At 55.0% G+C, this 27,964-nt stretch overlaps 10 protein-coding genes across 10 annotated transcripts; 7 read left to right on the forward strand and 3 right to left on the reverse strand.

Annotated features, from left to right (window-relative positions):
• Window positions 1–377: 377 nt before the first annotated feature.
• Window positions 378–2,318, reverse strand: G6M90_00g005920 (uncharacterized protein; the record flags this gene model as incomplete). The annotated part of the gene is made up of 6 exons (XM_066129604.1): window positions 378–504; window positions 566–1,446; window positions 1,519–1,645; window positions 1,712–1,834; window positions 1,894–2,228; window positions 2,289–2,318. The coding sequence occupies 6 exons, from the start codon at window positions 2,316–2,318 to the stop codon at window positions 378–380; spliced, it is 1,623 nt and encodes a 540-aa protein (XP_065985631.1).
• Window positions 2,319–2,856: 538 nt separating this feature from the next.
• xdhA_1 (D-xylulose reductase A) lies at window positions 2,857–4,048 on the forward strand (the record flags this gene model as incomplete). The annotated part of the gene is made up of 3 exons (XM_014694425.1): window positions 2,857–2,868; window positions 2,924–3,049; window positions 3,116–4,048. 3 exons carry the CDS (start codon window positions 2,857–2,859, stop codon window positions 4,046–4,048), a joined length of 1,071 nt encoding a protein of 356 aa, XP_014549911.1.
• A 1,365-nt stretch (window positions 4,049–5,413) lies between these two features.
• G6M90_00g005940 (uncharacterized protein) lies at window positions 5,414–5,626 on the forward strand (the record flags this gene model as incomplete). Its single annotated transcript, XM_066129605.1, has 2 exons — window positions 5,414–5,446; window positions 5,501–5,626. The coding sequence occupies 2 exons, from the start codon at window positions 5,414–5,416 to the stop codon at window positions 5,624–5,626; spliced, it is 159 nt and encodes a 52-aa protein (XP_065986136.1).
• A 4,073-nt stretch (window positions 5,627–9,699) lies between these two features.
• G6M90_00g005950 (uncharacterized protein) lies at window positions 9,700–11,033 on the forward strand (the record flags this gene model as incomplete). The annotated part of the gene is made up of 2 exons (XM_014694424.1): window positions 9,700–10,539; window positions 10,608–11,033. The coding sequence occupies 2 exons, from the start codon at window positions 9,700–9,702 to the stop codon at window positions 11,031–11,033; spliced, it is 1,266 nt and encodes a 421-aa protein (XP_014549910.1).
• Window positions 11,034–12,823: 1,790 nt separating this feature from the next.
• G6M90_00g005960 (uncharacterized protein) lies at window positions 12,824–14,613 on the forward strand (the record flags this gene model as incomplete). Its single annotated transcript, XM_014694423.1, has 2 exons — window positions 12,824–13,300; window positions 13,363–14,613. 2 exons carry the CDS (start codon window positions 12,824–12,826, stop codon window positions 14,611–14,613), a joined length of 1,728 nt encoding a protein of 575 aa, XP_014549909.1.
• Window positions 14,614–15,779: 1,166 nt separating this feature from the next.
• On the forward strand, window positions 15,780–17,618 carry nfdA (N-substituted formamide deformylase; the record flags this gene model as incomplete). The annotated part of the gene is made up of 3 exons (XM_014694422.1): window positions 15,780–16,150; window positions 16,287–17,083; window positions 17,173–17,618. 3 exons carry the CDS (start codon window positions 15,780–15,782, stop codon window positions 17,616–17,618), a joined length of 1,614 nt encoding a protein of 537 aa, XP_014549908.1.
• Window positions 17,619–19,526: 1,908 nt separating this feature from the next.
• NMRAL1_1 (NmrA-like family domain-containing protein 1) lies at window positions 19,527–20,508 on the forward strand (the record flags this gene model as incomplete). The annotated part of the gene is made up of 2 exons (XM_014694421.1): window positions 19,527–19,781; window positions 19,843–20,508. 2 exons carry the CDS (start codon window positions 19,527–19,529, stop codon window positions 20,506–20,508), a joined length of 921 nt encoding a protein of 306 aa, XP_014549907.1.
• A 1,067-nt stretch (window positions 20,509–21,575) lies between these two features.
• G6M90_00g005990 (uncharacterized protein) lies at window positions 21,576–23,234 on the forward strand (the record flags this gene model as incomplete). The annotated part of the gene is made up of 1 exon (XM_014694420.1): window positions 21,576–23,234. The coding sequence occupies one exon, from the start codon at window positions 21,576–21,578 to the stop codon at window positions 23,232–23,234; it is 1,659 nt and encodes a 552-aa protein (XP_014549906.1).
• A 345-nt stretch (window positions 23,235–23,579) lies between these two features.
• On the reverse strand, window positions 23,580–24,064 carry G6M90_00g006000 (uncharacterized protein; the record flags this gene model as incomplete). The annotated part of the gene is made up of 4 exons (XM_066129606.1): window positions 23,580–23,682; window positions 23,740–23,796; window positions 23,870–23,949; window positions 24,005–24,064. 4 exons carry the CDS (start codon window positions 24,062–24,064, stop codon window positions 23,580–23,582), a joined length of 300 nt encoding a protein of 99 aa, XP_065985626.1.
• Window positions 24,065–24,894: 830 nt separating this feature from the next.
• On the reverse strand, window positions 24,895–26,327 carry cpa1 (Carbamoyl-phosphate synthase arginine-specific small chain; the record flags this gene model as incomplete). Its single annotated transcript, XM_014694419.1, has 2 exons — window positions 24,895–26,076; window positions 26,136–26,327. 2 exons carry the CDS (start codon window positions 26,325–26,327, stop codon window positions 24,895–24,897), a joined length of 1,374 nt encoding a protein of 457 aa, XP_014549905.1.
• Between the last annotated feature and the right edge of the window lie 1,637 nt (window positions 26,328–27,964).

The raw sequence follows: 27,964 nt of genomic DNA on the forward strand, positions 1-27,964 counted from the left end.
AGCCACCTTGTTTGCACCTTGTTGCCTAGGGGTCCCCTTCTCGCGTGCGCATGTACCATCGATCCGCCCAAGCCACACCCCAACTCGACGAGTCCCAAAGGATTGTGAATGAAGAGAAGGGCCATGTTGAAATAATAAATAAAGGACAAGAAGCAAAACACAAGTAGCCTCCTCGCGCCTCCTTGTTCGTTCGCCGTGTAGATCTTGTCGAAAGATGGGATTTTCGTCGGGCCGTCAGATTATGCAAAGGCCAACCCCGGGGGTAAGGGGGCACATTGGCCGAGAAGCGAACCAGCACTTCTGTTGTAACGCGCCCCCAACTCCGCTGCTAGTCTAGATGCTTGTAGTTGTCGTCTCTGTATGCTGTTGGTATCGGCTCATTCTCTGTGAACAGTGCTGTTCTTGGTCCATCTTCTAAACGTCTTGCCGTGATAGTAAAACACGATTCCTACTCCGCAAAACAACAGCGTCAAGCCCATGTTCAACATGAAGACGGGAATAAATCTGCAAAGCACAGTTAGCGTCTTGTCTCATCCCTTCATGTCATGTTCATAGATCAACCTACCCCGACTGTTCGCTCCACCCCGTAACAAATTCAGCCATGCCATATCCCCAGACATTCTTATTCACCGTAATAGCCACAAATAGCGCTCCCGCCACCGGCTTATAGCTATCCACAGCGTAGGTGCTCACAATCGCCGGAAGGGCCGCCACTTGGATGCCGGTACACGTGTACCCAAGGATAACGATAGGCTGCCACGGCCACTTCTGCTGGTACCCCACGGCGGGCAGGATATGCCCCAGCATCATGAGCACGACGTAGGGAATCATGGCGGGCAGACGCATCTCGGGCTCGCGCACGCCGCCGTTGCGCGCCGTCGCCCTCGCGCACACCCAGTCGCTAAAGGGCCCCGCGGTGAAGAGGCCGATGAAGGTGCCGACAAACAGCGGCAGGTTGGTCAGCCCGACCTGCTCGGCGGTCCAGTTGTACGGCGGCGCCGCAAAGACCTGCGACTGCGTCAGGTTGATGATGAGCAGGCCGCTGCAGCTCCAGCTGACGGCGAAGGAGGCGAACAGGACGATGGGGAAGGCGAACAGGCGCCAGGGCGTCCAGAGCTCGGTCCAGATGAGCCGCCAGGTCACGGGCGTCGTCTGGAAGGCCTTCCACTGGCCGCGGGTCGGCTTGCCGCTGCCGACGAGCGACTGCGGCGGCGGGCTGGGCCCCGTCGTCGGGCTGCGCGTGATGTCCTCGAGCTGCACGTCCGACGCCTTGGCCCAGTCGCCCTTGGCGTGGTGGCCGGCCGCCGTCCTGCCCCGGTGCCAGATGGTCTCGGGGAAGCCGAAGACGATCATGGCGAGCGAGAGCACCGTCATTCCCGAGCACAGCCAGAAGAAGCTGGGCCAGCCGGTGTGCTGGGCCATGGAGCCGGACACGACGGGCGCAATCTGGTCGAGACGACTTTGGTCAGCACGTTACGTTGCAGCCTGGGGTGAGGAAGTCTCGCGCGCGTCTCTCACCATGAGGGAACCCATGTAGATGACCCAGTACAGGGTGTTCCACTTGCCGCGGTCCTTGAGGAAGAACAGGTCGGCCGTGACGGTGGGCTGGATCGTCTCGGCTGGGCCGGCGCCGAAACCGTTGAGGCTGGAGGGCGGTTAGCGCGCGGGCAAAACGGGCGGTTGTGAGGGCATTTCGGCGGCGGCGGCTTACATGATGGAGCCCATGAATGAGCTGTAGCTCGTCGCCCGGGCGCGCCAGATGTATGAAATCAGGCAAATCACCTGGGACGAGATCAAGACGACGCGTCGGCCGTTGGAGGTTGTCAGGGGGACCCTACAGACACGCTTCGCATTAGCCCACCTGTCGTGTCCCGCGGAGACGGTGCTGCTTGCCAGAAAAAGTTGCTAAAGCCCAGAATCAAAATAATGACGCCCGTGAACTTGATGACGTCGGCCAACGAGCGGTTGAACTCTTCCATGAGAAAGGGAAACATGGGTGCCAGGGCCAGCGAGGCAAAGCCCTGCGTAAAGGTCAGGGACGAGGTGGCGATAATGGCCGACGCTTTCCAGAAGGGAGACCAGTTGAGCGGATCGTCGAGCGAGTTGGACGGCTGGGGGACCAGGACGGAGGATGCTTGGTCGTCGCCCCCCTTTGCGGCGTCCGTCATGATCTCGGTGCCGGGGAGAATCTCGATGTCCGGGTCATCTCGGCGGCGGTCATACTCCTCCTGCGGTCTTGTTAGCGAATGCAAAGTCCGGACGGGTTGATGCGAATAGACTCAACGCACCTCGGTGTATCGGGGCGCGTTTTCCTTCATGGCGCAGATGAGTAAAGTGTCGAATGTGATTGCACAGCACAGCTCAGGCAGAAAGGAGATGGAGTCGGGGCATCGAGGTTATATGGAAGCCCCGTCGATATCGCCCCCTGGCCGCGTTCCAAACCGGCATCTGGCATCTCCAGACTCCGCGATTGGCTTCCCCGCATGGAGGCCGGTCCGTTATCTCATCGGATCAGGGGTCCAGGATTGTTGCCATTTTCGGAAACCGGATTGGTCGCGTTCCGATTGCGGGAGGGCTGGGCGCATAACGGCGCCGTGGGGACGCGCAATTCGTGTCGACGGCCGATACGGGGTACGGGGCATGTATGTACGTGTACGGAGTACATCCAGCGCAATCCCACTTGGCGCCCGACGTGCAAATGTTGGCCTTCTTTTAAACCAGCCACACGCGGCGGCGCTGATTCCACGCAGACCAGCTGGCAGACACTTGGCACCGACCTCGACCTTGACGCCAACCTCGACCCCAACCTCGACCTCGACGACCACCTCCCGCCCTGCCTCCCTCCCTCCCTCCCCAATGCCACGTCCTGTACGTGCATCCCCGTCTCGCCGTCCTCCTGCCTGCCTTGCTGACCCCGCGACAGGAAAACCTGTCCTGTGTCCTGTACGGGCCTGGCAAAGTCCGCTTCGAGGAGCGCCCGCTGCCCGTCGTCGAGGATGCCCACGATGTAGTCGTCCGCATCGCCTACGTGGGCGTCTGCGGAACCGACGTATGTGAGCCCCGACATCCACCACCTACGTGACAGTGTATGTACATATGTACTGACAGACGCCAGGTGCGCTTCTGGACGCACGGCGGCATGATACGCACCGTGTCTGAAGACCGGCCGCTGGTCATGGGCCACGAAGCCTCGGGAGTCGTGGATGCTGTGGGCGCAGCCGTCACCCGCGTCCAGCCCGGCGACCACGTCGTCATCGAGCCCGGGTTCCCATGCCACAAGTGCAAGCTGTGCCTGCACGGCAGATACAACCTGTGCCCCAGCATCAAGTTTGCCGCCGACCCGCCGCAGGACGGCACCCTGTCCCGCCTCTACCGCCTGACGGAGCAGTTCGTCTACAAGATCCCGCCCTTCCTGGGCCTCCAAGAGGCCGTCCTCGTCGAGCCCCTGAGCGTCGTCGTCCACGGCGCCCGCCTCGCCCCCCTGGCCCCCGGGTGCAGCGTGCTCGTCCAGGGTTCCGGCACTATTGGCCTCCTCGCCGCGGCCACGGCGCACGCCTTTGGCGCTGGGCCAATCTTTGTCGCCGACATCAACCGCCAGAAGCTCGACTTTGCCAGGGGCTTCGTGCAGTGTGCCACGTTTGCCCCCGACGCCGCGTCGACGCCCGAGGCCAACGCCGCCAGGTTCAAGGCCGAGACGGGGCAGGCTGCCGGCGTCGACATTGTGTTTGAGTGCACCGGCGCCGAGTCCGCTGTGCAGACTGGCCTTCACGCCCTGGCCACGGGTGGCACCTTTGTGCAGATTGGCATCGGCAAGTCGGAGCAGGTGCTGCCGCTCACGCTCATGTGCGAGAAGGAGGTGGACTTTCGGAACTCGTTCCGCTACGGGCCGGGGGACTTTGACCTGGCCATCAAGTTGCTCGAGACACGCAAGTTTTCGGTCAAGTCGTTTATCAGCAATATTTTTCCCTTTGAGAAGGCGGTCGAGGCTTGGGAAAAGACGCGCCAGGGCGAGGGGGTCAAGAATCTAATTCAAGTTGCCGGAGACTAGATGAAGCTTGTCCGCAAGGGGCGCGTATAATTCCAATGATGGTATTACTTTTTTCTTGTCGTTGATGGTATCCCGTTCTAGACAACTGCCAAGATCCAACTGCCAGACGTATCAACTTGATATTGGGATATTCACCCAAACCCCGCCGCTATTGCCACATGACTCGGTGGCCAAGCCTCGTGGTTATCATGACAAGTAGTCCATAATGTGCGAAGCGACACAACGTCCAGCCGTATGCAGCCCAAGCTTAAACCCCAGCTCTGCATACATACAGCCTCAAAGTCTAAGCCTCCCCCAGTCTGTACACCGGTACAAGTAGTCTAGGCATGCCCCGAAAGACCAGCGACCCCAGACCGGACAAGCCGCTCGCGCGACCATGGGATGAAACTAGTATGCAAAGTCTTATCCCACCTGTGCCGCGCCGCCAATCCGGAACCCATGGCCCCTGTCGGATTCCGCCTGCCTGAATTGGCCTTCTGCATCCGATATCCTTGGCATGGAGATTGTAGGGTGCCATCGGCAGGCATCCGATGGCCAAGCACGCGCGAGAGAGGCTTCAATATTCCCTTTGGAGCTGTGTCTCTCCGACAGCCTTCTCTCCACTTGGCCAAGGGACTCAGGGGGCCCCTGGTCGTCATTCCCCAGACGGCTTGCATAATGGCATCAAGCCATGGCTATTGTATGTACGCATATTGCAGTTGGAGGCGGCGCCACCTTGGCGGCTGGGCGCGCCATCGCCACGTCTTATTCGTTGGACCTGGCAATAGATCCTCTGTGCGAATCAGCTGTTGCTTGATTTCTTGCCCTTGGCTTCGCTCGCCAACGCCACGCCAACGCCACGCCACGCCAATGGGATGTCCCCGACGTTCCAGACGTATTCCTATCGTGACCAGCTGGCGTTCACACCTATCCAGAGACGACGGACAAGTGTGACCTGGATGGAAGGGCGCAATTTGATTCCGAACTGTTACTTGTACCGTTTGGGACGACAACAAGTGGAAATGAATGCTGAAAATTCAAAGAGGCGGCCGGATAATCGAGTAGGCAGACGTGCCCGTCAACGGCTCTGGCTTCTTGAAATCCAGATACTTGCTCGATGCAGCCTGGCGACACATTGTCCATTATAATTTCTATCCCATCGCCGACTTGGATATCCAGCCCGTTTTCCGCTGACTTGACGCCTGCTTCGTGCTGCGCTGGGAGGTCATGCGCAAGAATGGCGTACGTCTGGCAGACCAGTAGAGAGAGGAGCCGAGTTTGCACGCCCGGCATGGTCAACTATTTCATCGTCAACGGACCCAGTGCCGCTGTTGGCCATGGGATCCTGCTTTCCGTGATGGAGTGAACGGCGGAATACATTCTGCAATGGTGCGCAAGGATGGCAACCAACAATATCAGGTATGTCCAAGACGCCGACACCTCATCTAGCTCCCGTGCTAACCGTTTCATTAGGTGAGTGACGGTGAACTCCGCTGCGGCCGAGGAGTACAGCGAGCATACGCAAGAGCGGTCGAAGGGAACGGTTTGGACAGCGGATGCCGGTCGTGGTACAAGAACATCGCCAGGAAAGGAAGGTGACGGCCATGTATGCGGGAACTATTCCGCATTAAAAGAAGTTGGTGGGAAGCTTTCGCACTCGAGACTTTATTATTGACTACCATTGTTACACGGATGTCACGTTGCCATAAGGCACGGGCCGGTCCTTGAACATGACGTTAGTTGCACAAGGACTTGAGACCTAATGGAGGCCTCGGGCACCCAGACTGGCCATTTCACCGCTGTTTGATATAAATAAGGGTCACTTGCCTCGAAAGCCTTGAGGAAAACCAAGGACCTTTGATATTAAAGCAAAGTATTAGCTGAATATCGAATTATTCCGAGCCCTTGAACACAAGCCCTTGTTACAACCATGGTCCGAATAGGTTTGCATTTCTGGGCAATGGGTTGACGGCGCGAGAACAGGCGGGAGATTTGATCTTTCGTTTATAAATGAGGACATTCAGACGGATTCTTGTCGGTGAGACGGCATGGGGAGCATCACGCATCCAGGCACAGCAATAGACTACTAGACCGCCGGGTTATAGGCCGAATCTAAAGCTTGTCCATGGAACTAGTCATTCACTCAGTAGTATCTGCATGTCCTTGCTCATCTGTTAAAACAGGCATCCCTGAAAATTCAATACAAGGAGGTAGTTGAGCAGTAACAAGTCACAAGCTCCGGGGTCGGAAGTGGTATCTGGTCGTTGGACCATCTGTGACAAGGGTTCAATATAGAAGGGTTAGAGCAAAAGGGCTCAATTTAATAATAATCTTAAAGGGTCTCTAAGGTCTTAAGTTACTAGGAGAAAAAAAGAGAAGAGTAATTATATTATATATATATAAAGAATACTTAAAGCTAAGGCTTTTACCTAGGCATATATTTAAGCCGTGTAACTAGTAAGTCTTGTATTAGTGAAGCCCTTTTATTGGGCTTTACGATCTGTTAAGCCTTTTTGGTGTAACACTATCAGAGGCTTTTTGCCAACGCTCGCCAAAGGCCGTTGAAGAATGGCCATGACAGAGACGCAATATGACAACCAAGACAGACAGGCAGCTTGTTCACTGGCTAATTCTGGGATATCCGATTTTGCCAGATTCCAAGCCTCGAAAGACACTTACAACGGCGGCGTTTGAGCATCCATGTGGTGTTATACAATACAGCACTAGCTTGACTTTTCACGTCGGCATTCCTCTCATATAGCGGTCAGCAATCGTGGAGAAAATAGGCTGTGACCCAGCGAGCCTTTGTATAATTTGTGGAATCCAGAACCGGGTGTTGCGCACACATTGGCATCTTTCAGTTGGGATATATCTTGCATCTGTGTATAGAGCCAAAACCGTACAAGTCCCTCAGCCACGCACTATTTTCACAGTCAAATCGTCAGTTCATACTTGACATCTTTATTAGCGTAGGCTGCCAGGTGCAGAGTTCCTACTGGCATTTTGCTGCTGGCAAGTGATACATCTGATATAAGTGAGCGGCCTGAAACCCTTTACCCCATGATCCATGTCACTCGACAAGCTTCAGTATTCTAGGCAAAGAGGTGAGCGATTAGTTGCTGGAGGATATTGGGCTTAGACTAGCAGGTGTTGCATAGTATTCCAAGGCTCCTCGCCTGGTCTGGACGTAGATAATGCCCGTGAATCAAGTCGTGCCATGTTACACGGAAAAGGCCCAACAGATCGTGAAGCCCAACAAAAGGGCTTTACGCTGATGTAAGACTTGTTAGTTACACAGCTAGAACACGTGCCTGGGTAAGAACCCTAGGCCTAAGTGTTCCTTTTATATATATAAAGTAGTTACCCTTCTTTTTTTTCCTCTTATTAACTAAGAACCTTTAATATTCTACGAGATTATTATTAAATTAAGCCCCTTATTGCTCTAAGCCCTCTTTCTAAGCCCTTGTCACATGCCATGTCGTATTGTTAAGCGTAGATTAGGCAACCTCATTCTATTATTCTGGTTCTGTAGGCCGAAACCGGTAAAGGGTAGACTCTAGCAACGCCAGTGTAATCGGATGTGACAAGGGTTCAATATGAAGGCTTGGAGCAAAAGGGCTCAATTCAATAATAATCTCGTAGGATGTCAAAGGTCCTAAGTTATTATAAGAAAGGAAAAAAAGGGTAACCGCCTTATATATATAAAAGGAACGCCTAGGCCTAAGGTCCTTACCTGGGCACGTGTTCTAGCTGTGTAATTAACAGGTCCTGTATCGGCGAAGCCCCTTTATTGGGCTTCACGAACTGTTGGGCCTTTTCCGTGCAACATCGGATGACGATCCTAGAGGGAGAATATTGAATAAAACGTTTGATTTAGAATTAAGAATTAGTCAACGAAGAAGCCAAGTATGGCGTGCTCCGGGTATATTTCACCTGTCTTTGAATGACTCATGAAAAAGTAAGCACATTGATGACTCCCTCTGAGAACGGAGGCCGCTGCATGAGATTTGACGCAGTCGCTACTTTGTCAACTTGACTGAAACACTTTGCCAGCCATTCCAACGGCCAAGGTCTGTCCCAGATAGACACCCCTGTGAGACTGCAAGTGCATCATTCTGTATTTCGCTTTGAGAAGAGTGCAGCGCCAAATCTCCAATGACAACTTGTCACGAACTCGAATGCAATGCTCCGCGGGGATACAATTGCCGATACGCAGACACTGCGCATCAAGTTGCCAGACCTACAAGTCTAGCCAGTCCATTGCACATTGCAGAGGCGACATCACCTTGACAAAGCCCTATATGATGAACACGCCGTGTTCCATGTGATCCAGGGCCAAGTGAGACCAGCCCGACAGGATTCGGGGCTGACGTGAACGGTCTGGTACAACTGACAAGTATACAGGAGCACGCTGGACGAGGGATTTTTTATTCCATGTTGCGGCTACCAATGATGGGCATGTTCAGCCCGTAGCATGGACAGTTTGGCATTTGAGCTCAAGGTGAGAGACATGATGAGACACCCCGGCCAGAATGTGAGAATGGGCAAGACAAGACAACCTGTGCGAGCTGTGAGCTGTAGTCAGTGGTCACGCAGTGCAAAGGAAAAAGAAATTCTCATTCTTCAACCAGATGCGCTTTTGTGATTTGTGACAAGGCCAGACACGCAGTGACTGGCCTTGCAACGGGGCGTTTGATTCAAACTAGCAATCGACTTTAAAGTTTAAAGTATCAAAGGTTCTTGATTTTCAAAAAGGTCCAGATGTCTCTATAAATACACGTGCAGCAAGTCGGTGAGCGCTGTGCTTTGCCTCAGGCAGCCCTCGCTTAAAGCCGGCCTCAGGCCTCGTCATTTTTCCATCTTCCTTTGTTGTCGTGTAACCATTGTTGGCCCAACGCCCTTTATGCAACTCGTGAGCCAACCGTGCGACATCAACCTAGGCCGCACGTCTGTCCTACGTGACGAGTCAATTTAACAATTGTCCCAATCCAAGCCGCCTGAACACCATGTCGATGGCCGCTCCCTCCAGACTCGGAGCTGAAACGTCATCCAGCAACGCGTGGCCGCAGACCGGAGCCTTGACGTCTCAGCTCCTCGGTCTTTGTCTAGTCGCGTTGCGATATTACCCTTCTTCACTCGCGCCCCCAAGCAGCCGACGCCCGGATATGAGCTAATAGCTGACACTTTTTGTTCTTTAAATAGGTGCCATGTAAGCCGCTAGCCGTAGCTGGCCTTGGCAGGGTATCGCCTTTAGCTGATGCGAAGCACGTTGCCATGGTTCTTTCTCAATCATGAGAATGCCTCTCCGGATGTCGGGCGTCTAGGGCTGTGCTTATTTTTGTCAGGAATCCTGCGGTTCTTTTCATCACCGCCCCTACCTTGGCTACTCATTCGGGCTGGGCCCGTATCCTGGAAAGGGGCCTCCTCACATATAAAACCACATATATCTGCCTGTCTGCGTTTATGTTATCCAATTCGCGTCAATGCGAGTAGTTTACATGTTGCCCTCTTTGCAACTCACTTACTCTACCCGCAAAACATGTCCCGGATGCCGGCCTAGGTAAATCCTGCCACTGTTGTCCGTTTGTCCGTTCCATCGACATCCGCCTCGTGCCGCTGCGCAGCTCCTTATTCCGAAATAGTCTACGCAATCGCCACTGCGAAACCTGGACATGACGACTTCCGCGACGGACGTGATTCCGCCCGCACACGAGGCTGCTGGAATCTGCACAGCCCCGTGTCGCGCTGACGAGCTGAACAGGCACCACGCCCGCGCGCAAGGCCGCGACCTGCACTGCGACAGCGAGGGCCGCGGAACGACAGAGCGGCCGGGAACAGCTGGGCACAGCTTGCGCGCCGCGCGGGATGAGGCCGGCGACGCGCTCGTCTATTCCAACTTGGGAGACGGCAGGGTGCTGGTCTTTTGGCTGCTTCTGCTCGCTACCCAACTCGCGACTGCGCTGTGGTTCGGAATCGTCGTCTCCTTGGCCAAGATGCCCGTCTTGCCCCGTGTTTCCGGCCCTGAACCCCGTGCAAAAGGGGAGTCGGCTCATTTATTGGCAGATGCCTGGTCGTCACTGACTCTCAGCACGACCGTCGACGCCGTCGCCGTCTTGGCCACGTTCAACGGCCCCGTCATCCGGCGCTTTCATTACGCCGTGTCCCAGCGCATCATGATTCTGGCCTCGATCCTGTCCTTTCTCCTGTCTTCGTGGAACGAAAAGGCGGGTTTCGTCGCGCGGTATCCAGTCGAGTCCGTGGCCGTTGCTTGTGCGCTGTACGCGCTCTTCTGCCTCCTTCTAGACAGCTTCGAGAAGAAGATGCACGCGAGCGATGCGGATTGCAGCTGGCGACGGCTTTCGCAGTACAGCCAAAGGTTCTGCCGAGCTCAGTCCACCTGGGGCCGTGCGCTGATACACTCGGCTGTTATTGCTGCCGTCGGGCTTTTCCTGACCGCACTCATACCCGCTCCGTGGTCGTCGGTTATTCCCGTCGTCCAGATACTCTTCGAGGTATGCCGAGTGAATCAATCCCACTATGGGTTGCCGTGCAAGATGCAGGCTGCTAAACCAAACGACAGGCCGTATACCTATCGACGTTGAGGATAAAAAAGACGCCGCAGTATATTCTCCTCAGCTCGCCCCCCTTCTTTGCCAACATCTGCGTGCTTTGGGGGGTGGCGCCGCTGCTTTCTTCGCCGCGAATATCTATCCGGCCTTGGTCTTTTCTGGCCCTGTTTCTGGCAGGACGCGTACTGCTTGACGTGCACTTGCGAACTGTACTGAAATGGCGGCATGAGCTGCAATGGACCAGAGAGGAGGTGCTCCCTTCTACACGCCGACTGTTGTGTGTTTGCGCCGCAATGTTGCTGTTTGAAAACCTGGGGCTCAGGGTTGTCACATATGTCAAGCTTATCATGATTCCTGCTATATTTGGTGCGGCAAGTGTTGGGTTCACTTCGCTTGCCGCCCACAGCATTGCTGTTAGGGTCCCTGCTCACAGATAGCGTAGTTGATATTTCTGCCGAATCCATCGAGTTCTGAGAAGAACGCTAAGGTAGTAATTAGTTTGCATGTGATGGAGTGAACTCTGGCCCGAGATAAACATATCCTCGGTTGCAGGCGCAAACTCGGTCTTGAGCATGGCTTTCGATCCCTTGCGTATCCGAAGTGAGGATAACGTGATAGACATGTCATGCAACAAGGTTTCAACGGCAGTTGTAGTATGAAATATCTCTTGTTCGAAAACGTAGATATAGAGTCTGGAGATGGCCAGTGAGAGCCCAGAGCAGTTTCAGGGGCATCCTAGTCATGTGGAACTCAAAACTGTGCTTGTTGTCAAACTGGAACTTGACATTGATGTTGCCGCCCTACACTGGCTAACCTAACCGTCTCTGGTAGAGGCGTATCTTGGTGGTCATTGCTCAAGGATCGCCTCCAAGAATGCCATTTTCGCCAAACTGTCACTTGACACCGACAGAAGCAAGTATGCCGCGGCTGGTGGTGAAGGGACGTTCACATGGCATCAACTTACTATCAAGTGTTTTACGCTATCGCTAGTCCAGGACTATGACGACTTGACGCGTGTTCGACTCTCCGGTCTATCGTCAACAGTCGACTGCTTCGCTCGTCAAGTTTGCAGTGTTATCTCGGACTTTGCATCGCACAAGGCTTGGCTCTCTACGTCTATGATGCTACAGCTCGAGAACTATTAGCTTTGACTCTTGCCCAAACGAGAGCTCAAGCGAGGTAGAGCCTCGCGTGACTGTTGGTCTGGTGTCCCCTACCGGGATTTAACTTGATTGGGAACGCTAGGCAGCTCGACCAGCTCGTGTGCCAACCAAAACAATCCGTGCATCTTGGCATCCATGTCAGTTTATCTCGCACCCCGCCACGATCTCCTAATGCTGCCTTCCCCAGGATCAATGATGGGTTGGGGGCAAAGACAAAGATGTTGCGGGGAAACAAGCATTCCCGAACCTAGCCATTGTCCTTATCTGGCCGCCATCCACGCCTTCATGAGACGGTCAAAGCGGGGGGTCCCTGTTGATTCTGCCGTGGCGGCACATACATACATACATACATACAATACATTGTGAGTTGGCGCCAGCTCTGGCACCGAGGTCATGGCAAAATCACAGAATTTGAGTTTGGCCTTGTTGCTGTAGTCATCTCGTTCCTTTACACGTGGTCGTGCTTCACGATTCCCGCCCCCACCAATTCTGTAAAGTCTGCGAATCGACACGGACAACCCAAGCCACCAATTTCCATTACGGGCGAACGTGACACACTAGTCTGCTTGGTTCTCGTCAACATGGAAAAACGCGAAATGAAAGTCCGTCAAAGTCCGTCCAAGTCCTTCATCACAAGCCGCCAAGCTATACTGAAGCCCTTTATCGCTTCTTCCCCCACAGGAACGGCCCGAGTGTCCCAACGAGGGACATCACATGCTCAACCATCATCGCCATCGAGTCTTCAAGGGAGTCTGATAGATTCGGGGAAACAGGCGAATCCAGAGATTGCGTATACCGCCCTTCGAACGGCCTCGTCGTCCAGCCGGACCAGGTATTCGCAACCCGCCAAGGCAGCTGCCGCAGATCAGAACAATACAGGCCTTGGCAGATCCTGGAATCAATATAAATTGGCAACCATGTGCCCTGTTCCATATCTGGTCCTGTCTCGAAGCCTCATCCGTTTATCCTCGTGTAAGCCACGCGGACTGTGAGACACCGGAAATTTTACCTTCCCCCAGCCCAGCCCTATATCAACCTCATCGGACCCGGCCAGTTTTGCCGCCATGTTGATCCCCCGTTTGTCCCTCTCCCTCCTTTGGGCTGCCGTTGCCCTGGCGTCGCCCACCGGGACTCCTCCCGCGGGGGATCCTGAGCGCATTGCCACCAGGACCGCCACCGCCGTTGTCCCGGCCGGGACGATACTGGGCAGTGCGAGGTTCGGCGTCGAGGCGTTCAACGGAATCCCCTATGCAGAGCCCCCTCTTGGTCCCTTGCGGATGAAGCCCCCCGTGCGTCTGACCGAGTCGTTGGGCGTCTTTGATGCCACTGGCCTGGCCCGCCCTTGCCACCAGCAAGTGGTTTCGACGGACAGCAAGAACTTCCTGCTGGACACGCTTGGCTCCCTTGCGAATCTTCCATTCGTCCAGACTGTCACTGGACAAACTGAAGACTGCCTGACAATCAGTGTTGCCCGCCCCGAGGGTACCACCGCCGGAGACAATCTACCAGTGCTCTTCTGGATCTTTGGCGGCGGCTTCGAAGTAAGTCTCTGCAAGTCGTGCTTTTTCGATTTCAAACTGACACGGTATTTCATCTGCTCTAGCTTGGGTGGACGTCCATGTACGACGGCACGGGTCTCCTCAACCATGCCAAGTCCATCAACCAGCCATTCGTCTTTGTCGCGGTCCAGTATCGCGTGGCGGGATACGGCTTCATGCCAGGCAAGGAAATCATGGGCGAGGGCTCTGGTAACGCCGGCCTGCTCGACCAGCGCATGGGCCTGGAGTGGGTTGCCGACAACATCGCCGCCTTTGGAGGCGACCCCGACAAGGTAACCATCTGGGGCGAGTCGGCCGGCGCCATCTCGGTGCTCGACCAGATGATCATGTACGAGGGCGACCACACCTACAAGGGGAAGCCGCTGTTCCGCGGCGCCATCATGAACTCGGGCAGCGTCGTACCCACGAACCCCCTCGACCACCCTAAGGGCCAGGCCGTGTTCGACAAGGTCGCCGAGACCGGCGGCTGCGGAGGCGCCGCAGACAAGTTGGCATGCCTACGAGCTCTCAGCTCCAACGACTTTTTGAACGCCGTGACCTCGGCGCCCGGCATCGTGTCCTACGACGCTCTCGCGCTGTCCTATCTGCCCCGTCCGGACGGCAAGGTCATCACCGTGTCACCGGACATCCTGGCTCTGTCGGGAAAGTATGCGCCCGTGCCCATGATTATTGGCGACCAGGAGGACGAGGGCACCTTTTTCGGCCTGTTCCAGCCCAACCTGACCACCACCAGAGGCTTCGCCGACTATCTCCAGTCGTACTACTTCCCCGGCGCAACCACCGATCAGCTCGTACAACTAGTAGAAACGTACGGAACCGGTCTCTCCGCCATCACCAACGGCAGCCCGTTCGGCACGGGACTCCTTAACGAGATCACCCCGGGCTTCAAGCGCCGCGCCGCCGTGCTGGGGGATCTCGTCTTCACGCTCAGCCGGCGCGTCTTCCTGGCCGGCGCAACCGCCACCCACCAAAACGTTCCGTCGTGGTCGTACCTGGCCTCGTATGGCCGGGGGTTGCCCATCTTGGGCACGTTTCACGGCTCGGATATTGTCCAGACCTTCTACGGCGTGCCGGACAACTACGCCGCCAACAGCATCCGCACGTACTACTCCAACTTTGTGCACAATCTGGATCCCAATGTCGGTGTGCAGGGCGAGTTTCCAAACTGGCCGCGCTGGTCCGAGGGGAATAATCTGGCGCACTTCTTTCGCGACAGGTCGACGCTGCTCAAGGATGATTTTAGGCAGACGTCATATGAGTGGATTTCAAACCACATCGCAGAGCTCCGGTTCTAGTGCTTGTATCTTGAAATTAGCATATATATACATATATAAATATATATCTTGCCTATGACTGATGATGATTAAACTCGTCATTTACAAGAGCCCGTTTGTCTTGTGCATGGATCGCCCGGCATCTTGAACAGAAGCATACCTTTGCACCAAGTGTCGAGGTCAATGGCAGAGCCATGTCGAAGGAGTTTGACTTGGAGTTGTTTTTCTCATCAGAGTCTCTGCAAACTTGCGCCGCAGGGTAGCAACCCATCCATGTGGTACCGCTTTACAACGGCTTCCTGAAGAGGCATCTTGTTGAACTTTCCCATGCCCATCTCTTCATGCCTCTCATACTTGAAACAGTCTTGAGGCGCGATTTCGTTTCCACTTGATTCCGCATTCCGTCCTGTGATACACAATGCAAAATAAAGCCCTTGCACTACAAGGAGTGATCTCCGCTTTTTTGTAGTGTCAAGTATGTAGGTGGTAGACTTTTGATACGTCCCACTCGGCGGTGGTAGCTCTTGATGACGGTCACGTGATAGAGGTTCGGCCTCGTGCGATGCCCCCCACATCAGCCTCGTAGCTAGCACAAGCAAGAGCTCAATGCAATTGATATTTGTCATCCTTGTTTCCCGTTTGACAGTATCATGACCACGTGCGGCGTGTCTTGAAGCTTTGACATCCTTTTGTCCGCAAATACAACAATATACGCGGCCACCATGAGCTAAGGTTGTGTGCGCCCGTGGAACTGGAGTCCGCCCGCACATGGCAATTGTGGCGTGGCAAATCACGGAGCCCGCATAGTTTTGTGCTCCGTCCGCAGGTCATCAAGAGGCCCGTTCCGGAATTCGGAACCCCTGACGCCCATGTCTATCTGCAGAACTAGGCAGGTGGGATATTTCCCCGCACCAAAACCCCGCGAGTCACAGTGCCGTCGCAGATTTCGTGTCTCCAAGTGCATCGAGGTGTGGCTGATGGGGTGCGTTATCAAGACCGCCGGACTGGTCGTCGCCGATACGCCCGTGTTGCTGTTTCTGGCTCTGCCGGCATTCGGAACTTCGGAAGAGGCAGGATTCCCCGCAGCATATTTATATATTGCTGCCGGGATTCGAAGCAGACGACCAGCAAAAGTGGCATGAAACCAGCAACGTGGCGTGAAGGACGTGAAACCCTCTTCCAACCCAATGGCTTCGCATCCATCCACGGCCGGCCTCGAAAACGCCACCGCCTACATCAACGGCCGCGTCTTCACGGTCGACGAGAACCAGACATGGGCCGAGGCCTTCATCGTGTCGGCCGAGGGCGTCTTTACCCTCGTGGGCTCAACTGACACCATCGTGGCCGCCGCGCGCCAACATGGCATAGTTGTGCATGACTTGAACGGGCGCTTCGTCATGCCGGGCATACACGACGCCCATGTGCATCTCCTGACGGCCGGCCTCTCTCACTTCAGCAACATCCACCTGGGCCTGGACGAAATCATGCCCATGTCCGAGGCGACGGAAAAGCTCAAGAGCTCCTCGTGCGGCTGTGAGTATGCGCACGCCTTTGGCCGGTAAGCTTTTGTGGGAGAGTGCCGCGGGAGAAGACGAGACGCGCAAGACGATGAGAGTGATGATGATGATGATGATGAATGGCGTCTCGTTGGAGAGCGCAAGAGAGCAGGCAGTTGGTTTCTGACACAAGTCCAGATGGCTGAGCGCCGACGTCTTCCGCATCAAGGACTTTGACCGCGCCCATCTCGACGAGGAATACCCCGACACGCCCGTCATCATCCGCGCCGGCGCCGGGCACAGTCTTCATCTCAACACGGTCGCCCTCCGCGAGTCCGGCTACGACCTCGCCAACGAATCCTACCCCAACGGGGCGTATGTCGGGCGCCGACCCGACGGATCCCTCAACGGCGAGGTCGCCGAGCTGGCCACGACCAAGGCGCTCCTTGCCTGTCCCAAGCCTCCCGTCGCCCATGTGCGGCGCGCGCTCAAGTACGCGGTCCATCGCCTGCACCAGGCGGGTGTGACGTCGTGCCAGGAAGCCGCCACCAACACGCTCTTGCTCAGCACGCTGCGCGACATGGACCGCGACGGCCAGCTGCAGCTGGACGCGTACACGCACATCGTCTACGCCCCGGAGTTTATTGCCGAAGAGTCCCAGTCAGAACTGATCCAGCTGCTGGACCGGGCCGAGTCGTTCAAGACGCAGCACGTCGACACGCGCTTCGTCAAGATCATACTCGACGGCATCCCTCTGGATCCGTACTTTACGCAGGCGAGCCTGGATAAAGACGGCAACGTGGAGAAAGAAAAGCTGTTTCTGTACGACTTGCAAGAGGCCGTCCTGCGGTATGACCAGCGAGGAATGACGTGCAAGATTCACTGCACGGGCGAGGGCGCCACCCGGGTGGCTTTGGACGCCATTGAGGCCGCGCGAGCACAGAATCCCAACGGGCCCCGACACGAAATTGCACACTGCTCGGGGGTGCATCCCGGTATGTCTCTTTATCTCGTCACCATTTCTGTTTAGAGCGCGTCTACTCAAGTCCCAACCCGCTCCATGTCTGCTAACCTCGCCCTCTAGACGAATACCCTCGATTTCGGCCGCTCAACACGACGGCGGAAATGTCGCCCTCCGTCTTCTTCTGCCAGACGTTTAGCCCGGAAGAGGACGCCCTGCAGGACTGGAACTTTCCGCAGATGCTCCGCCACGGCGCGCACATCTCCATCGGCTCCGACTGGGGCGTCCCCGAGTCCCCGGACCTGCTGCCGGGCTTGGAGGGCATCCTCGACGGCGTGGGGTCCGGCGACCGCGCCAAGGGGGCCGCCATGGTGCTGCGCATGCTGACCCTGGCTGGCGCCGAGGCCGTCGGGCGCGACAAGGAGACGGGGAGCATCCAGGCGGGCAAGCGGGCCAACTTTATCGAGTTGGATCGGGACCTGAGCCTGGGGGAGCCCGGCGCGTTTACGGATGCCAAGGTGCGGAGGACGTGGTTTGAGGGGGAGCTTGTTTACACCGCGTCGGTGTAGGCGGTAGCGTCTGGTGGATATATGTACAGGGCCAGGCGTGAACGCCGGGGAATATATAGAATTGCTAATTGACCCTTTTGATCGGAGTCGAGGGCGTCTTGTCAAACAACTGGCTTGGTATTCCTACAGCACCGTCCGCTGCACAGAGTTGACGGCAACGTCTAGAAACGTGTAAAGTACAACCCTATAGAAGAAACTGGGTCTGTAGTGATTCATGATTCAGTCCAGCTGGTGTCATCACTATTGTTTTAAGCAAATATGGCGAGGCATAGTTTAGAAGACAAAAACGATTGTTGTACTATCCATGCTATCCATGTCCAAAAGAAAGTCGTGTGACTCGTGTCCCTGAACCTCCCACGGTGGCATGCCCGAATGCCCGCAAAGCAGTTCCTTTCCCTCGTCGTACAATGGTCATTTCAAGGCTGCAGCCAACCAGACGCTGAAAGAGTATATTTCGATCCAATCAGAGGAAACGTTATACCTCGTCGTATAAGAACCCCATGTATGTAAAGATCTAGGCGTATGGGAGGCTAGTTACGAGCATGATACATTAGTCTGTTGGTCTCCCGGTAGCAAGTATGATGAAATGGACCACTCACGGCTATAGATGGAGGGGTTTCTTCAAACGAATTTCCTGAACTTCGTCACGGCCGAGTTGTTTTTTCCCTGGCCAGAGTCCGGGAAGATGTCATCGATGATAGGAAGGTGAAACAAACCCAGGAAAGGCAGGGCCGAGACGGTGGCAGCAGCGAAACCGAGTAAAATCGCAAGACGCATGGTTCTTAACTTCTGAGCGCGGAATGCTTCAAATAGTAAGATGCAGGTTGGGTATTGTGGTCGGAGAACAAATTGCGGATGAAGATGACTGGCTTCTGCTCGGATCGTCGTCCCCTTATTTATATGAGGAGCAAGGGCGTTCGCTTTCAAGAGTACATGGACGACCTTTGCCGCTTCCGTGCTCTGCTCTGCTCATTTCCATTATTTCTCCATTGTGTCCAAATTGGCTTTTGTGAGAAGCGCGTGACAGCTGATGCCGCCATTCAGCACCACATCCAGCGTGGCCTGCGGACAATGATGTAGATCCAGGACAAGCGAGGAGACTATACAAAGGCTACCAAGCTTTTTTTTTTTGAAAGCCTTCTACACGTGGTCAAGTTTTTCAAGCCTTGTCATTAAATCTGCTGTCGGTGCTTCCCGCTGCTTCTCAAAGACATGCTTCTGGCACGGTCCATTCTCGATTCAGCCTGGGACATGCCTACGTCTTTGTTCGTCTGGATCCAAAACACCATGTTTGCACAAGGAACTCTGGTCACCCGAACCAAACTGTTGCCGTCCTTAGATCCCACTCCGTCACTTGTTTCAGTCTACAATTGGCTGTATGAGTGGCCCGTCACTCAAAAGACCCCGGGCCTCGAACCATGGCGAGAACATGCAAAGGCGACATTTGCGAATCGCCATGCAAAGGTCATGAGACAACGTGCATGCGACAAGACACGACAGCGTACATTGTGCCCCACGCTTGACAAGCGAGAGTCGTCCCTACAACCGCACCAGAGTTGCGTACGGTGCGTGTCAACTCATGCTTAGCAATCATCCGAGTCCAAGTCGACGTTTGCCATGCGCCGCTGATGGAGGCGACCATTCGGTCCCCACCTTTCGGCATTCTTTCGTAGGCCGAGATGCGATAAACTGGCTTCAGTGGAACTCAAATGCCGCATTTGTAAGAGGCTTCCTAATCACCGCGATGCGCGTGGCATGAGAAGCAAAAGGCCAGAGTATAAAGGATGAAGGCAACAACGCGGCGACAGCGCTCGTTTGAGCCCATCGTCCTCACCCTTGCCTCCATCCGCTCTTCCACATCGCACGCTTGATCGCCACACGATACATCCAGATTCCAGACAAACAGACATGTCGCGCGCGCTGCTGATAACAGGAGCCACCGGCAAACAAGGTGGCAGCGTCATCACGTCCCTGCTCGCGAAAAACGCCGACTTTCAAATCCTCGCCGTCACAAGAGACACGACCTCGCCAGGAGCAAAGAAACTGGCTGCTGCGTCCCCCAAGGTCACACTTGTCCAAGGAAACCTAGACGACACCGAGGCCATTTTCAAGAATGCCAAAAAGGCAACCGAGGCACCCATATGGGGGGTTTTCAGCGTCCAGGTACAGCGCGCAGAGCACAGCTCGATAAATAGCACTTGACTGTACTAATCGACCCGCGCAGTTGGCCCCGATGAACAAATCCGGCCCCAGCATCGAGGAGGCCCAGGGCAAGTCGCTCGTCGACTCGGCCATCAAGCACGACGTGAAGCACTTTGTGTACACGTCCGTGGATCGCCACGGCGCCAAGTCCATCGACAACCCTACCGACGTCCCGCACTTCAAAAGCAAGCACAACATCGAGCATCATCTCATCGACAAGGCGCAAAACACCACCATGTCCTGGACCATCCTCAGGCCAGTCGCCTTCATGGACAACTTTGCGCCGGGCTTCATCGGCAAGCTTTTCGCAACGGCTTGGCGGGACGCGCTGAAGTCCCGCCCGCTCCAGCTCATAGCGACCGAGGACATTGGCGCCTTTGCCGCCATGTCCTTCCTGGAGCCCGACAGATTCGCAGGCAAGAGCATCTCGCTGGCGGGGGATGAGCTGTCGTTTGCGCAGATGGAAAAGGTCTTTAGGGAAAAGGTGGGCACCACTCCGCCGACCACGTTTGGGTTCATCGCGTGGCTTGTTTTGCGGCTCTCGGTCGAGCTGAGGACCATGTTCAACTTCTTCGAGAAGGAGGGCTACGGCGCAGACATCGCGGCTGTGAGGGAGATGAACCCTGACGTCAAGGACTTTGGCCGCTGGCTGGAGGGGAGTGCGTTTGTCAAGTCGAAACGAGACTGAACCTGTGTGGTGGCGCGTCCAGTATGTATGTCCCTGTGGGAGTTTAACATGGTGCGGGAATAATAATACTATTGTTATTACATCTTACCGAGATGAATGGTGGCTTTTGAGTGAAAAGCGCAGGTGACGCTCGTTTCTTAAAGATGCATGTATGCTTTGCATAGAGAGACATAAGGGTACTGTCGTGTCTGCACAGGTACTCGGGGATGGCAAGTAGGTGTAAGAGGCATACAGAACATGTCTATCTGAACTCCCCGGAAATCGTTCCATGACCGTCGTAGCAACAGTCGCGTCGGGCATATCCTACCTCGGCGCCCCCTTTGTGATTCCCTTGATCAAGCGCCATCATCGATATCAGCATGCAATCATCTCCTTGAGTTGTAAGTCGTCTTGTCGACTAGTCATCTCAGAGACTCCGAACTTGTTATGCAACTTGCTGTCTCTTCTAATAAGCGCATGGGCTCTTTGCATTGCCGGCATTGTCCTCGCATCATTCTGTTCGACAGTCGAAACCACCATCCTAGCCCGGGGTGTGGCCCACAGCGCCGGCTTCCTCATCTTCTACTTCCCTATTCCAAGCATGGTCAATGAATTCTGCATCGCCCGTCGAGGAATGGCGTATGACGCGAATGTTCAAATGGAAATGTTGTGTCGTCAAAGTTCAACATCAGATCCAGATCAGTGCACTAGTCCTGATGCGGCCAAGTGTCCTGTCCACAAGAGTCCAAGACCCCGGTTCGCAACCAAGACTGTCAACATGCTTTGACCCCACGCCCGCTCTCCCTCCACCAAGCTGGCGCGTCGCGACCTACATCTTTTTCTTCATTCTTTTGCCTGCGCATCAAAATTCGTGCCACCGCAGCGTTACATCATCCAAACCATCAATTTGAGGGGGCGTTCATGTCACCTTGGTTGCCACATATACGTCTGCTCGCAATATAGTCCGTCAGAGCTCTCGGCGCAAATCATCGCATTCGTCTGCCCTTTGCGACAAGCGACGTCACTCAACGGCCTCGTCACCCCAAATGCGCTGAACTACCCCCTTGGCGGCCCAAATCTCACGCACCATGGCCGACTGGGCTAAGCTCAAGGTCGTCGACCTCAAAGCCGAACTAAAGCGACGAGGTCTTCCTCAGGGAGGGTTGAAGACGGAGCTTGTTGCGCGACTGGAAGAGGCTGATCAAGAGACCAAGGAACCGGACCCCGAACCGGAGCCGGAGCCAGAGCCAGAGCCGGAGCCAGAACCAGAGCCGCATGCTGAAAATCAGATGGATAATGAGGCGCCGGCAGTTGAGTCTAAACCTTTGCAGCCTATCAATGGCGATGCCGCCAGTCAGGCAGAGGAGGAACAGGAGGTGCAGGAGGTGCAGGGGCAGACCAAAGATGGACAATCCGTCACACAGGATGCGCCAGAAGCCGAACCAGAGCAAACGCCTCCTCAACCTCCGGCGACGACACAAGAGCCAACTCCTGCACCGGCACAAAAGGAAGAATCACAGCCCGAACCAAGCCCTCCGTCTCGAGACCCTCAGCCCGCAGGCAGCGACGCTCCCATGGATCAACAGCACATCCAAGACCCGGCCGTCGAAGCTCCAGCCGACGCGCAAAAGCGCAAACGGCGCTCTGCCAGTCCCACGCCCAAGGAGGAAGACGTTGCCAGAAAACGAGCTCGAGCAGACCCCGGGCTTGCTCCCAGGCCATATCAACTCAACCATTTCCCGGCCGAGGCCCACGATGCCCCAGAGGCAGAGGTAGACTACGACCGACACGTCGAACCCTCGATGCACCCGGCCACCTCAGCCCTCTGCATCAACAACCTCATGCGACCTCTTCGGCCGGCTGAGCTCCGCGCACACATAGTCGCCCTTGCTTCCGCGCCAGGCACAAGCTCCACTGACGACATTGTCACCAAGTTCTACCTCGACTTCATTCGCACGCACGCCTTTGTGGCACTGGAATCCGTATCAGCTGCCTCGCGTGTTCGCCAGCTGCTGCACGGCCGCGTCTGGCCCAACGAAAGCAACCGCAAAGCACTGTCAATCGACTTCATACCACCCGAAAAGATAGACTCCTGGATCGACATGGAGGAACAAGGTGGCAGACGGCCCAGTCATCGATGGGAAGTCGTCTACGCCCCCGCCGCCGACGGGAGCACCACGGAGGCAAACCTCGTCTCAAACTCTGTCTCTTCGTCATCCAGCAGTCGTCCCCCTCCGCCCACGAAGCCCGCGTCCGTGGCAGCATCAGTACCGGCGCCAGCACCAGACAGCATCAACTCTGCCCCCCTCGGTCCCAGAGGCACCTTCACAGACTCGGCTCCGCCAACTGGTCCCCGTGGTCCTCGACGCCAGCAGCCACCACCTGCACCGCATCCCCCATCCGGCGAGGCACAATTTACCCGTGCCCGTCCAAGTCTGGCATACCATCTTGTGCCGGAGGATCTTGCCCGCCGCCGCGTCCAAAACATGCGCGCCTTTTACACGCGCGACCTGAACCGAGACATGGGCCGCGAAATCAACAGATACTCCTTTGAAGATTCAGACTCGTTTGTCGACCGAGGCCGTGAAATCTTCGAAGGCATCCGTCCTCCCCACAGAGAGAGAGGCGGTCGCGGCGGTGGACGAGGTAGAGGCCCCGGAAGATCCAGAGGTGGTTTCCGCCCAAGAAGTGATCGGTATATTCCCGGCGCTGGAGGCAGGGACGAAGACGACCGACGCCGGCTCTAGGAACAACCCGGGTAGACCTCTTCACTTGCAAAATGGAGCACATCCCTACCGTCCAAACGTGGAGGTTTTCCGAAACAGCCATCTCAAGACATTAGGAACACAATGTACAACAAACCCGGTTTGTAACGCCGTCCAGGGGCGGTCAGGAAAGGAGGCCATTTGATTCCATTTCGATGAAATCAAGCAATGTATTGTACCATAGAGCGCAGGCCCAGCAAGCCAGCAAAGCTAAATACCAGAATATACAAACCCCCAAAGAAAACGAATACCCACACCACACTTTGTGTCCCGTCTCCCCAGAGACAAACCAAGTCAATCTAAGTAATCGTCCAGCCGAGAAACCACCTATGAAGCATCGAAGCAATGAGCCGATTCCGTCGTAAGATACCTCCACAAGTCCCCGACGCTTCTGGACATGTAAACGCTCGTCCCCGCGCAATTCACCTTGCTATTTCCCCCTTTAGCCATCTACTCGAACCGCCAAACCAAACAGAACTCAACTCACCCGTAGGCATAGCAAAACGTCTGATGCCGCAGCTCAATGCTCTCAATCTTGAACCCCCTGCGTAAAGTCAGCACAAAGCTCAAACTGGTTCCAAAATTATAAACAAGCATCTTCCATCGGCAGTACATACACGTCGTCGAGGTTCACGCACCCGAACCCAATGACGTTTCTCAATAGCCCCTCGAAATTAGGCTGACTGTACACCGTAGCCTTTCACTTATAAGTACGAGCATCCATTTCCCACGCAGTAGGTTTATGAACATACAGAGACGACGCCCTGCGCTGCAGCGGTGGAAGCAAACAGCGGCAGGAGCAGGAGACGCATCGCCGAATATGTCCAGGGCAGATACATAAACAGCCCGCAAACAAAGACACAATGGACCATGCGTCAGCCAAGACGAGCCAGGCTATTTATTATAACTTTTTAAAAGATTAGAAGCCGGGGGTGGCAGACGAAGCGGGCGCTTCCACAAGTTACCCGGATTCGACGGCACAGGCAATATTGGCAGCTGGACCCCAGGGGGAGAGACCATCAGAACGGCAACGGTGATGACTGCATCTCTAGTGCTACCCAGCGACGAGGTTGGGCGCGTTCCTCTGCCGTGATATCCGCCCCTGCTGTCAGCTTCTTCCCAGGGGACTGACTAACGAGTAACTACTACTAGCTGGCAGCCTTGCGAATACAGCACCGGCTATCAACTCCAGGCCAATCTCAGCGGACCAATGGCAAAGTACAAAATCTTCAAACTCGAAATGAGCAACCCAGCATTGAGCGTTGAACAGTAACGGGCCATTATTGGCTCAAGAATCTCGGCCTACTTCTCAAACTGCCAGTACCTGAACATGGTTGTGGTTCGCTGATGCCCGAGCCGAGTAACATGGCTTTGGTTGCAAAATGTTACAAACACGGCGGGCGACCTCTTGAAGCCGTGGATTTCGTCATTTACTGGGTGCCGTTACGCGTCATATCTGCCGTCAAACAAATCGTGCCGGGACAGTCGCGAAAAGGATACATCACTCATTGTCTAGAGCCGACTATATAATCGTTGTACTTAATTGTATTCATTTCGAGACAATCTGCCTAGTAAACACGTAGCCAAACTTAAATCAAAACGCCATTCCCTTACACTTCAAGACCTGCGACTAACGTGGTTTTTACGCGGCACTGGCAAGAGGCACAGGCTCAACACCAACACGTTCTCGGCTCAGCACATCCAGCATAAACTGGCTAGGGCGGTTGTCCCTATATTCCAGTGCCTTGCTTTTTGCAAGACGGACGTTATCCAGATATTTTTCAAAGAGGTATGAGCTGTCCATTGGACCACCCTTGGCTTCCGGGTGGAACTGGGTAGAAAAGATGGGTCGGGTCTTGTGCAACATACCCTCGTTGCTGCCGTCGTTGAGGTTGACAAAGTACTCCTTGAAGTCGCTGGGCAGAGTGCTGGCATCAATGGCATAACCGTGGTTCTGGCTGGTAATATGGCATTGTCCAGTAGTCAAGTCCAGGGCAGGAATGTTATGGGCGCGGTTGCCATACTTGAGTTTGATGGTACGAGCACCAACTGCAAGGGCCAGGAGCTGGTGGCCAAGACAGATGCCCATGATGGGGATGGAAGAAGTCTCCATCAAACGGGACAAATTGTAGACAGTCTCCTGGCAGTGAGTTGGGTCGCCGGGACCGTTGGAGATGAAGACACCATCGTAGTGCTGGGCAACCTTGTGGATAGGGTAATTATAAGGGAAGACGGTAACAGAGGCACCACGGCTGACCAAGCTTCGGAGAATATTCTCCTTGACACCACAATCAATAAGAGCAATGTGGAGCGAGGCACCGGGAGACTCGACCACAAAGGGGGCCTTCGTGCTCACACGCTTGACGAGGTTGATCTGGCCAGGATCGATGAAGCTCTCGTCTTCGTCGGCGTCGTATTCTTCGCCAATGGAAATTCTAGCAAGCGAGGATCCCTGTTCTCGGAGGAAAGTGACAATCTCACGAGTATCGACGCCAGAAATGGCTGGGACACCCTCACGGGCGCACCACTCGCCCAGACTCTCGACAGCAGTCCAATGGCTGTAGTTGAGAGCTACGTCAGAAACGACAACGCCAGCACACTGAATGTGGGGGGACTCGAAATGCTTGAGAAGGTTGTACTGGTCTCGCTCGTTGGAGGGCACTCCGTAGTTGCCAATGAGCGGCTGGGTAAAAACCAGAATCTGGCCACGGTACGACGGGTCAGTCATGGACTCCGGGTAACCGACCAGAGAGGTGGTGAAGACAGCTTCACCCGAGATGTTGGCATTGGCACCAAAAGCCGTGCCATTGAAGACAGGGCCATCCTAAGCAAGTCAGCAATGATTTCGCAATAGCAACACACGACACAAATGTAGCAACATACTCGAATGGTGAAGGTAGCAGGCACCGACTCAACGGGAGCAGTGCTCTTGGTGGGCTTGGAAGGCATCTTCCTGCCAGTGCTTCCAGCGGTAGCCTGGGATATAAATCGGAGTTGAATGGCCATTCGAGGCGCCATGGCTGCCGCCGGCTTGAACGCCGGCTTGGCGAGGTTAATGGCCAGTCGAGAGAACATGGCAATCCGGAATACAGATAGTAGTTTGGATAAAGAGAGCAGCTAGAGAATGTCGAGGTCAAGGAAGGTCAACCTAGGATGACTGGGACTTCCAGAGGTGGTCTACATTGTCAATTGTCAGTTTGGGGGTGGGTGGATGTAGCGGTGTCTCAGATCCGACGAACCAGAGAGATAATCCTGTCAACAAGGCGTCAGTACTCAAGATTCCGTCACAGCTGAATTGCCGTGCTGGCCATGGGAGAATAAACAATGGCGGCCAGCAAGACAAGAAGGTATCTGTGCCAATGGGATACAGGTGCAAGGCAGAGACGAGTTTTGCAACAGCTGGGTGCAGCCAAAGAAAGAGGCAGGACGGTGCAAACTTGGGGCGTAGAGAGAGGACCAGCCGATTGCGGCTACGTACCTGAGAGGTGAAGACTGACGGGCGCCCGTTCATAAGGGCGGATTCAGACGCAGCTGTTCAACGAGAACAAGAATCTGAGGCACAATGGCGCTCTTGGGAGTGAAAGAGGTTTATAAATTGCGGTGTACGCTGTCGCGGACTTGGAAAGATGAGAGCTGGGGATTTAACTTGCTGACCGTTGAGGGGAAGAGGAAGGGAAGAAGAAAGAGCGGGAGGGATGGTGACGCGGGCAGAGGACAGAAAAAATTGAGCCACACGGGCCAACTGCTCAATGTCTCGTCGCTGCGAGGTGTTCCGCTGGCCGCTGCTTACCACGCTTCCTGATTGGTCCGCACCTGCACCTGGCCCTTGCGCCATTGGGCTGCAGGCGAGCGCTGTAACTTCCGCTGTCCAGTTGGACTTTTGGCTGCATTGGGGGAGCCTCACGGCCCCGCGGGCGCTATTGTCTGGCGAGGCCGGGGCGGAAGTGGTGGTGGGGAAGAGGAAATGTGCTTGACCGCTTTGGGAAGTGTGACCAAGGTCCTCGCCGATATCGTTGAAAAGTTGCTGTAGCCCATGATGCCACATCCTTGTCGAAAGGGGCACGTCAAGGATCGAAACGTCTTTGGGTTCCACGGCAAAGGCGTCACAGGATGCCTTGCATCGTCTTTCCTCAAGACTTCAAGGATCCAATTGTCTTTGTGTTCCACTGCAAAGGCGTCACAGCATGCCCAGCATCGGCTTTCCTCAAGTCGCCGCTGTTATTCGCGCCAGCAATCCACATCTCGATCCTACTGTAGCTGCAAACGCGACTTCAATGTTTCTTGTAGTCAGCATATGACAACTGTGGGGGTGTTTGTGTCACCGTCTACTCCAGACGGGAGGAAATGCTAGTTATTGGCATCATATTAGCCACCAGCATGTCATTGTGCATGTATGCATTGACACCTTCTCGGCAACTCGCTTCTGCACAAATGCGCCCAGAAAGCGCGAAATTCCGAGCTGCTTGGATACTACACCATACCGACGTAAACCTGTCGATTGGCCTGCCAAGGAAAATGAAGGCAAAGACCAAGTTGTCAATAGTTACATTTCACATGGTCATCTCCCGCCAATATTGCAATCGCGGCGTGACGCAATTCTAGGTTCACGTGTAGCACCATTTACAAACAAACAGGTAGTTTTGGTACAGGACCTTTGGATCTATTGTCTTGGCGCAAGCTTTGCATCCCAGCCGGCAGTCAAATGCTACATG

This window comes from Metarhizium brunneum, chromosome 1 (assembly GCF_013426205.1).
Source record: "Metarhizium brunneum chromosome 1, complete sequence".
In the NCBI taxonomy this organism is placed as follows: Eukaryota; Fungi; Ascomycota; class Sordariomycetes; order Hypocreales; family Clavicipitaceae; genus Metarhizium; species Metarhizium brunneum.